This window comes from Halyomorpha halys, unplaced genomic scaffold, assembly GCF_000696795.3.
Source record: "Halyomorpha halys isolate HHAL.00 unplaced genomic scaffold, Hhal_1.1 Scaffold20.1, whole genome shotgun sequence".
Classification (NCBI taxonomy): Eukaryota; Metazoa; Arthropoda; class Insecta; order Hemiptera; family Pentatomidae; genus Halyomorpha; species Halyomorpha halys.
The window spans coordinates 1,079,081-1,090,287 of NW_027110474.1; the positions used below are offsets into that span (position 1 = coordinate 1,079,081).

General features: G+C 28.7%; 2 protein-coding genes across 3 annotated transcripts; one reads left to right on the top strand and one right to left on the bottom strand.

Annotated features, from left to right (window-relative positions):
• Nucleotides 1-25: 25 nt before the first annotated feature.
• LOC106681453 (SPRY domain-containing protein 7) lies at nt 26-6,836 on the bottom strand. Its single transcript, XM_014421780.3, has 5 exons — nt 6,587-6,836; nt 3,096-3,212; nt 1,424-1,581; nt 569-671; nt 26-285 (listed from the first exon to the last, which is right to left on the bottom strand). Exons 1-5 carry the CDS (start codon nt 6,699-6,701, stop codon nt 188-190), a joined length of 591 nt encoding a protein of 196 aa, XP_014277266.1. The 5' UTR covers nt 6,702-6,836; the 3' UTR covers nt 26-187.
• A 163-nt stretch (nt 6,837-6,999) lies between these two features.
• On the top strand, nt 7,000-10,457 carry RpL35A (ribosomal protein L35A). 2 transcript variants are annotated; one of them, XM_014421791.3, is made up of 4 exons: nt 7,000-7,129; nt 7,321-7,594; nt 9,106-9,264; nt 10,397-10,457. In XM_014421791.3, exons 2-4 carry the CDS (start codon nt 7,331-7,333, stop codon nt 10,418-10,420), a joined length of 447 nt encoding a protein of 148 aa, XP_014277277.1. In that variant the 5' UTR covers nt 7,000-7,129; nt 7,321-7,330; the 3' UTR covers nt 10,421-10,457. The 2 variants fall into 2 exon arrangements, with proteins under 2 accessions (XP_014277277.1, XP_014277285.1); XM_014421799.3 differs by having other exon boundaries at nt 7,123-7,144.
• Nucleotides 10,458-11,207: the final 750 nt, after the last annotated feature.

Sequence of the window (11,207 nt, forward strand, 5' to 3'; positions counted from 1 at the left end):
AACAACATGATTTTTTTTTTAAATTAAAATTAATAAATTAAACAGATAAAAAATTAACATTGATAAAAATAGAGATTAAAAAAACAGTAAAAAAAGATCACTTTCCATAAGATTTAAGTAGCTATTTTCCAAATAATAATTATTACTAATAAGGTACAATTAATCTCGACATTTGTACATTTTTATTTTACAGAAGAGATTGTTCAATCAGAATTCTTTCGAAGCCACTGGGCATAGTTCCTTGAAAATTGTCTATGATAAGGTCCAACACTGCTCCATCATCAACTGTGAAATTAAAACAATAATTACAAAGTTGGTGTATATAGGCAAAGAGTATATTTATCAAATATGAACATGATTATTAGTAATAATCACAAAGAAGATGAGGATATGGACAGATCAACAGTAGTGATTAGTCAAATTATCTTATATTATTATTGTGAATAATAAACAAGCGTAAGATATTAAATGATCCTTCCTTAAAAATAATATCAGAAATAACAAGAATGAAAGAAACCTTTCTTGCAGTGCAACTATAACTTAGCTAACAATTAATCAAAAAATTTACCAAAAAGTGCCGGATAGACTGTTCCTTTTATTGCTGTTAAAGGTTTCTCCAGAGCTTTGCCATTCACATAAAAATTAAGTTCTATGTGATCATATGACACTCCCTAAAATGAAAATAAAAAATCTATTTTTTATGTAGCATGATTTATTTTCTAACTTTAAATAGGAAATAAAGAAATTATACAGTAAAAAATTGAATGATACGGGACAAGAATATAACAAGCCACATGGTGAAATATTTTAGTCGAGCAGTTTTGAAATATTCTATAATTCTCATTTGATGTTTTATATAGTTCTCAATCCTTAATATTACAAGTAAATATTTTTAAATTTTAATAAATAGCTTTATAGAAAAACGAAGGAGCAATTTGCACAAAATAATAGTTTTCTTCAAACTGGTGGCTTGCTACATTGTTGCCCAAAGCGGTTCGATTATATTTTAAGATTTTTAATTAATTTTTCATAACACAATTTATTTGTATTTAAAATTGTTTGATGGTTTATGAAACTGAAATCACTCAGAATATTTGTGAGATCGACAAAATAATATCTTTTTCCAAATAATGAAGATAATCAATTTCAAAGGAAGCCCAGATTAAAAAATGTTTAAGCGTAAAATTTAAGAAGAAATAGATTTGGGATTTCAATCAATTATTTATATTCATTCCAAATATTCAAAGAGTTGGTATTAGATTAGGAAACTACAAAAAGTTTCAGTTTGATATCAAGCTGACTAATAAGATTGATAAATAAAGTGAATTTGTAGATTACAATTACTTATTGCTATTGCAAATAATGCCTTTTCATAGTGGGTACCATGGATTCTATAAACAACTGAAATTACAAATAAACATACCAAAATATTTCCTTCAGTTGGAATGTCGAGATTGGAATGTACAACGGTTCCATTGTGTTGCAGAGTACCATTACTAGTTAGAACCCAAGATTCAGAATCCTTTCCTCCCGATGAATTGAAGTCAGCCTTACGAGTAGCAAGCCCTATACTCCATTTACCTTTGTAATTACATATATTAGGTTAGCATGAAATTTAAATTTTTTTCTAAAAAAACAAGAGAATAACTAATAATCAAACTTCCTAAATATTGTATTTGCCCGAATAGAGATCAAGTTTTTTTTTTTTTTATAATATTTATTAATTATAAAATTAGAATGTTGAATATGATTTTAGCAATAAAATAAAGAAAGAATTGGTGCATATTTTCAAAAACTTTATTGGCTGCTTTGGGTAATATCAGATAATTCTAATTTTTCAGGAAAACAGTTTTAAGTTTTGAAACTATAGTTATCATTTTTAAAAATTATAATTGCCTAGACGACAAAAACTAATAATAATAATACAATGCTCTTAATAAATATGTTTTCTCTTCTTGGACATTTCAGAGATTCTATGTCTTACTCTTCAGCATTATATAATATTCACTGTTTTTTCTTTTTAAAAAGTAGATTTAATATGCTCAAAATATCTGCCCAAGTAATTTCAATTGAATAACAACAATGTTCCTTTTTCAATAATTTAAAACAGTCGATTATTTCTGCTTTAAATCATTAAAATATATTACTAATGCAGAAAACTTTAACATATCAAATGTACTGTTTGAAAAAAATAAAAAAACAGAGTGAATTATTTAATGCTTAGGAGGGACACAATACCCCCAAACATTAAAGAAGACAATAAATATATGTGTTAAGAATATTGTATTTTTAATCAAAATTTTTGGACCTTAAAGCAATTGTAAGTTTTAAAAATTTATAATAAGTGTAGTTCATATGATGAAACAAATTAATAGTTATCATTATTTATTTCCTTTTAAATAACATAAAAAATTACTCCAACCAACTTTTCCTGAATTATCAGTTAAAAACAATTTTGAAAATATAATTCTGTATAATTAATTAATTTATTTATTAAATAAAACCAAAAATTAGTATCCAATTCTGTCTCAACACTTTATTTCTCACTAGTCCAACATTCCAGCCATCTTCAAGGACATCTAAATATTCAACAGCTTATATTATATCTTCATTTTTAAACATTTACAACAACATCATTATTCACTATATAATATAACATACCTTCAATACAAAACTTAATGTGATGAGGAGTTTTGTATTGAAGGTATGTTATATTATATAGTGAATAATGATGTTGTTGTAAATGTTTAAAAATGAAGATATAATATAAGCTGTTGAATATTTAGATGTTCTTGAAGATGGCTGGAATGGCCGAAACGTTGGACTAGTGAGAAATAAAGTGTTGAGACAGAATTGGATACTAATTTTTGGTTTTATTTAATAAATAATTACCTTGTCTCAAAAAATTTTGTAATAATATAATTTAATTAATATTACTTTTTAATTTTATGAACTTTTCATTATTAAAAGATAAAATTTTATCACAAAAATGAAAAAATACAAATTTTCATAATCAAACCAAAATCGAGCTTGGAAATAAAAAATTAACACAATTTTAACTTTTTTAAAACAACTTAAAAATCCCATTTTATTACCTCCTTGTTGAATTTTCACTTCAAAGTATGATTTACTTTGAACTAATGGTGCAGTGCAGAGTGCACCTCCATTGCCGCATATTCTGAACCCATTCTTTAGAATCACAACATCATGTCCTAAAAATTAAAAATGATCTCAACTGACAAAGTAACCTTATTTGTTTTTAGGACAATAAAGGAACATAAGGGTTTAAAGTTTAACTTGATAAATAAAAGAGATGATGAAAAATATAATGGGATACGTTATTTTATAATTTTACTAATTCAATTTAAAAAAATTCTCTAGAGCATATTTACTGCAAATTTTAGAGTTCTTACACTCTAAAAGAGAGTTGGCTATTGTAAAAAATTATTGAGTTGAAGGAAGAAATAATCATGTCGGATCAGTGACCTGCTTGAAATGTGTTAATAATACCGAGATGAAATAAACTTTAAAAATTGGATTAAAAAAGGTTATATAGTTTTAAATTATCATTAATAAAAAAAAAATATTAATTAATAAATTAATATTTATGATTGATTAATATTACTGGTCTTGAGCAGACCACCCAAGACTATATCAATATTGGGTAAACAATAATGAAAATGTTTTTTTAATAATTTACAACTGTATAAAAATATATACAACAAGTAAATTTGCTGTAAGTGATATAATGACATGATACAAACATGTGGAGAATCTATCCATTGATAAAACTCCAATAACATTTCTAGAGGAGAAGATCTCGAGACCATCTTCTTTTCAGATGCTTAGGAGGATCATTAGGTAATGAAGGAGAAGTGAGTGAGTTTGGGTGGTTGGGAAGTTTATCATGGAAGGATTGGCATCTGGTTCTGGGCAAATCTGCAAGATATGGAACATTGAGGTCCTGATGAATGACTTGATTTGTGACAAAGTAAGGAGCATAAGGATTTTGGACTGTAAGGATTGGATTCGGGAGGAATTCAATAATGAAAATTTAACCTAATAAATGCTTATTCTATACAACATTTTAAAATTTATATTTAGTTATTCTATTAATAAATAGAAATAATATATAAAACAGAAATTTTTTTTGATCAATTATTTCCCCTTTTCTAGATGACCAATGAGTTTTTAGTTAAAACATGTCATAAAAAGGCAGCGAGGTTGAATCTGATTTGTCCAGAGCAAATGTGACCTAATAAGACCATAGAAGAGGGGGGTTGAATGCATTGGTTCCTCAGAATAATATTTATTTTCCAACATGATTGTTCATTGGATTTCAGCTTAAACTGCTATCTGGCCACAAAGTGCCATGCTTCATTGATTCCCGACCATGAAGACACTTTTTAAGAAAGTAAATGTTCTTCCAATAATGTCTGTATTATCTGCGAAGGCAAGAAGCTTATTTTTAACAGTATAATAGATCTGATGACTATTGTTCCTCTCCCAATATATAATAGATAAATAAAGAGAGAAGCAAATTAGGATGATATCTTTGAATTTAAATGTTAGTTAAACTTATTTCAGGAAATAGAAATCCTCTCGTTTTGATTTAAAAACCAAATACTTGAAACTTGGATTTCTCTGTCTAGAAAACTCTACTCCAGTCTTTAATACACAACTTTATGAGTAACTGGCCACTGATATGTTTCCATCTTGTTAGGAAGTCTTAAAAGTTGTTATAATTTGCTTCTCTGAATTGTCCTGCAACAATTGAAACTAAAACAGGATTTTTAAATGTTTCATTAACATCCAATTAAAGTTCAAGTGAACTTCCATGAATATTCTTTTTCTCTTACTTTTTGAAATAATGAATTGGTCTAGAACTTTATTTCTTTTCTTGGCCATCCGGACCTGTCCTGTTCTGTTTTGATGTTGAGCATCTTAAAACAGGTTGATGGTTCCATGAACTCCGTCCTTGGAAATTTTCAACTCAGCTGATATTTGATGACTTACCAACCTTATGGAGAGTACGAACTAAACTTCCCAATTCAATTTAAAATTCTTTCTTTTTAGCCATGTTTTATAGAAAGTTAGAAGGTGTTTTGAATTATTAAGTAATAAACAGTAAAATAAAATAATTGTACAATAAAATTTAAAAATATTCTTGCAATTTAACTATAAAAGATTACAATATTTAGGGTATTCTTAAACTTTTAAAAGGCAGTATGATTAATTCTTATTAACTTAAAAAAATAAAGCTGGAGCTTAAAGTTTAATTTTTACTGGTACTGCATTTAATCATAAGACAGATAAAACTCTAGCTCTTGCCTTCAACATAGTTTAAAAAGTTAAAAATAAATTCCTGCAATGAATTTAAGAACAAGAAATAATAGACTTGTCCTCAATATAGGGATATGTATTTCTGATAAAGCTCTACAGCTTAGTTTAATATGTTGATACATTAAAAATAAGTTTACACTAACTTTGTGTTTTATTACATGACCCCACTCCCATAACAAACTTCTCCATGACTGATAAAAAATTAACTAATAACTCCCAACTATTTCATTTTAAATAGTTATTTCTGTTAATAATTACATATATTTGTTCTTAACAATAATTTATTTAGAATGCAACAACTCGCTACCCCATGAAAAGTGTTGATCTCTGAGACATCACTGTATATTAGGAGGAGTGGATACTAGTAACATTAACTATAAACAGAGAATTTATGTGATTCAAACTGGAAAAAATCTCAACAGTTAGCAGGAGTACATAATGTACAAATATAAAGTTATTAGTTAGCTGCATGTTCCAGAAATAACTAATACCTTATGCAATAGTGTCTAAGCCATAGCAATAAAAAATTATCTGTTTTTCTCTCCTATCCTCTTTCCTTTCAGTAATTCTTAATTGCTAAATAGTGGTCACCAAAACTTCTAATGTAAATTATCATTTTACTTTACTGCAATATTTAATAAATTAAAACAAACTTAGAAGTTAAATAGAACAGTAAGAAAAGTATCTCATGCATAAATTAATTTATTATTAAAAAACATATAAGTGGAAAGAAAATATTTGTACAATGAGGGACTATTAGTTGGTATTAATGGCAAAGTCAATTTCCTATAATAGAAAAAATATTAGTAAAATTCAAATGGTAATCCCAAAAAATTTACCCATTATGAATACCAGGAAAGAATGATTAACCAATCATCAATTGAGACAAGTAATAAATATCAAATATAGTATGAAAATAATTTTTTCTCATTTCAACTAAGGTTTTAGCTAAATCTAAAAATATTATTAAGACATTAGACATAGTGCTTAGAGAATGATAAAAGCCTAAAACTAACTACTTTAACTGCTCTGACAACCACACATATCAATACACATTGAGGAATTTGGGTAAGTATGAATGACTTTCAAACTTCATTCTTAGATCTAATGAAGCAACAAATATGGTGTTTAATTTTGTTACCCCTGTCATGTACAGAAAACAACAAACTAAAAAAGAAAGATTGTGCCACTGTCAATAAAATTTTCTATGAAGTAAATGTTATAAGGAAACCAATTTTTTTACCCATATGCCTATTATCCAATACTATTGGTGTTATTTCTCTCGTGGAAGTTCCTTTAATAGTAAAACCAGTGCCTTCAAAACAAGTTTTAAAACAACAGATTGAAGCCAAAGACATTTCTAAAAAACAATTTATTCTTGAAAAAGTAAAAGTGTTGTCATTAACTACTTTCTAGGTATCACTCTTCATGTTTTTTTTAAATATATGAAACTTTAATTAGTTAAAAATAATTAAAAACATTGGCCTAACAACTACTGTAACAACACAAGCCTAGATGACAACATAGGTTACAAGTAGGTTATACCACCTGAAGCTTATTGATTAAAATGTCAAGAAAGTCTTATGGGACAAGAAATGATTCTCAACTAGAACAACTAATTTAATTATTTAAGTTTTTAAAGATTTAAATAAAATCTTAAAAAGATTGTATTAAAAAACGAACAATTAAAATATTTCTTACATTTTATAATTCAGTCACCATTAGGGTATTGAATTCGGCCATCTGCCTTTAAGTAAGTCTCCGTGAGTGCCAGGTTGTTCAGGAGGTTTGTGTGTTTATTGTAATTGGATTTTGTTCGTAGTTATTTGTATTGTAATTAGAAAAACTATATCATTAAAAAGTATTCCATGTCAAATTTCTTTATAATATATTCATATTCTTTTGGATGTTTATGGATTACTGTTTTCAGTCAGGCTTGATATCACATGCTCATGTAGGTTCGTTCTCTGTTACCAGGTAATTCACCATGGCTGAGAAACCAATTAAAGAAAAGGCCGAAAAGAAGCCTAAGAAGCAGATTGAAAAGGCTACTGAACCGGCAAAGCCCAAGAAAAGTAAGCGAATGATTAGGAAAAAACCTGGGCGCTTGTATGCTAAAGCAGTTTTCACAGGTTTTCAAAGGGGTCAAAGAAACCAGAATGAAAATACTGCCCTTCTAGCAGTTGAAGGATGCAAAACTAAGGAAGATTGCACCTTCTATGTTGGAAAGAAGTGTGTATTTGTTTACAAAGTAAGTAGTCTTGATCCAACTCCTAGTAAAACATAATTCTGCTAGAAATATTTCTTCTTTTCACAAACTATTGTCGAGGAAGCAATTGCACATCTCTCATGATATTTTTAAATAATTTTCTCCCAGATTCTATGATGAGAATTGTATGTTAGTACTATGTTATTTTCGGTACCTTGGAATTCATGTGATTACTCTTTGTAGTTACTACTATTGGTTGCCTTTTTATTTATTTTGTTTTAAATTGAGTTTAGCAACTATATTTTTACTTACTTATTCATTAGCCTTAGAATTTATTGTGTTCTATTTGTTGCTCTATAGAAGTTAATTACTGTCTTATAGTGTGCATTTACTTTATTTTAGTTCTCTATAATCATGTAATATTAATATCTTAATAGTTTCTCTTATTGCCTAGGAAGCAGTTACCCATGTCTCTCCTTCATATTTATTAGTTCATTTTTCCTAGTCCATGTGATAATTATTTATCAATTTTGTCAGTTACCTTGCTTTTGCAACCAAATGCCTCAATTACTGATCTTTATCATCCATGACTCTATACATGGTTGATTTATTTCATTTTTATAAGTTATTGGTTGTGATTGTAAACTTTTCTATTTGTACAATTTACACTTAATTCCAACATTTATTTTCAAACCCTATTAGCTTTATTTCAGTATTTTATTTTTTTTTATGATTGTTAGTGGTGTTACTGTTGAACATTAAGTTCCTTTGGATTTAATTATCTCATTACAAATTTCTTGAAATACACCTCTGTTTTAATTTAATTTAACTGCCTAACAGCCCAAGAATGGTTTTGGGTATGAGATGTATTGAATAGTGAATTCTCTAACACAACTTCTTTTATAACAATATTCTTGTAATGATCATACTGCCTACTACTATTGAATCCACTCACTGGTGGACCCTCTAGATATATCTACAAAAATTGGAACTGTGCAGTATCCCTTTCAAACAATGACCATTCCTTCTCCATCACCGACAATTGGGTTGGAAGTAAAATGTAACATGTTTTATTTTCATTTCTACTTGTAGTAGGGTGTTTGCCTAGATCCTATTTTTACTAATACTATATCTATTTCTCTAACACTGTATGACCTTAGTTAAACTGATTTTAGTGTAGTCTTCTCTGGGGGCCCCATATCAACTTCCAGTATGGTGGCAACTGATCTGATTAGGTAATATTTGCCCCTTTGAGAAATGTCAAGCTATAAAGTAGCTTATGCTACCCCTTTCTCAGTCCTATTTTTTGTTAAGTTGTTCTTTAAAATAGTAAAAAGGAGGCTAGTTTGTTAAATTATCACTCATAATCAATTTTCTATGGTTGATAGATTTTACTTTTTATTAAATACTGATTATTGCTTTCGTTTTTTTCTTTTAAATATTACCTAAAATCATTGCTTATGTATTTTTATATAATCATGTCTTATTTGTTTATTAAAATTAGCAATTCTCTAGAGCAAGGGTTAATTGTTATATTTATTTATAAATTTTAGGGCAAAAATAGAACGAGGGTGCCCGGTCCAGTAAAAAAGAAGACTAAGGTACGTGCAATTTGGGGTAAAGTGACAAGGACCCATGGCTGCTCTGGAGCTGTTCGGGCCAAGTTCAAGTCTAACCTCCCAGCTACTGCCATGGGCAGAAGAATTAGGATTGTAAGTAGAATTTTAAATAATTAGTTTAATATTGTGTAAGACATTCAACTTATTTTATTGATTTTCACTGAGATTTAATAAAATCACAAGCGTAATAGCGAATACCCACTCTTGGTTGTTGAGCCATTAGGTGATATGATGTGCTTACCGTTGAAGATGAGCTTCAGCATTCATATTCCTGAAAATGTTCCAAGTCTGTGATAGTCCACATCCATGGTGTGGTAGCCACACAGACACTCCTGAGTCAGCAGTGCTGCCCCTATCTCATGTAGGTGAGCAGTGAGGTAATCAGGATCAGGACCTGTCTTCGTCCTGAAGGCAGTCACATTATCTGCTCTGGGAATATCCTCATTATAAGGCTCTTCTCCCACTTCCTTCCCATGATGAGCTGTTTATTCCAGCCTCTGATCACTGTTATGATTTGCATTTTAGAAAATTTCAGCCAAAAGAGGCATGATTTTTGATAAAAAATTGTTCCCTGTTTTACGAATTATCTGCCATTTCATTGGCATTGATATGGTGTGATTAGTGATCCATTAAAAGTTGAATTCCAAACATTGGTTAAGCAGTTTACTTAACGTACTGCAGTCTACTGTCCTCTGGCAGTCTGTTAGTGAATTCAGGATAAAGTCTGATTGGGGGATTGGGAATCAACGAGAAACGTGGCTTTTGATGGTGGATGATGGTCCTCAAGTTCTTTAGCAGCTGCTTGTATTGCAGCTATTTCCCCATCATAACTGCTTAGGGAATCTCCTACTACCAATGCTCTTGGAATCTGTCACATTAATTGCAGTTCCTGTCCCTCCCAGAATAAAAGTAAAAGTCATTAAAGTTATGTATTTAATGGATTGATGTAAACACATCTATAAAACCAACATACAACTGTTAAGATACTAAAGTGTTTCTGTCTTTATTTAATTGGTCTTTTACTTTTGTTTATTTTTGTATGTATAATTTTTTGTTCTAAATTAAAATTATATATTAAGATTTAATTATAAAATCATTTGGTCAATCTTAATTTTTTATCATACTTAAATAATTGGTAATTATGACTGTTGTGCTATTGAATTTATATCTGTTTCTTTTAAATAAATCAAGCTGTATTAATTTTTATTTTTCCATTTTGTTTCAGATGCTGTACCCTTCTTTGATTTAATTTAATGTTTTGGAAATAAATTTTTATTATTTCATAATGACTTTTTCAGTTTTTCCTTGTTCCTATCAATTAAGAAATTCCAATTTAATAAATGATTCTTTATGTACTATTAAGTTACATTTCCATACTTAAAACATAATTTTTCCTTACAGTGCATTATCAATTTATTACTGTTGATCTTAATGTCAATATTATTTTGAGCCTGGTGAAAATAAATATAACATTGATGAACTTTTTGTTCTGTATCAAAGCTATAAAAGAAGTTTTCATATGTAGCATGTCTTGAGCAAATAGTAAAACTCCTTTGAAAATGCTGTATATTTGTGTTCCCTTTAGGAATTACTGAGTTAGTTGCTTGCAATTGAGGAGGCTACCAAATTGACAATTCCACCATGATCAACTTCATATTATTCCATTATTGTCTTGTCATGAGAACAGTTTTATTCTACCCTCCCTGTTTTAGAAATATTTTTTCATAAGCATGAGACCGAATTGTTTGAAAACCAACCTTCTTGCACATAAGAACTCCAGCTAATAATGTCAGCTTCATAGGCATTGGTGTTTTTGAAATACAGTGGTGTCTGTAATTTTATGTTTTAACACAAAGATAAAACTGATTTCTATGGGTACCTGTTCTGAATATAAAAAATTAATGTAGAACCTAAGTATAAATCATATCTAATACTGGTCTGATTCAGATGTTTTTAGTTTTGCATTGTACAGAATTTCACAAATAAGGGGCTATAATTTCCAAAATCTATAGTTTTGTGATATTCATAAAACTTTT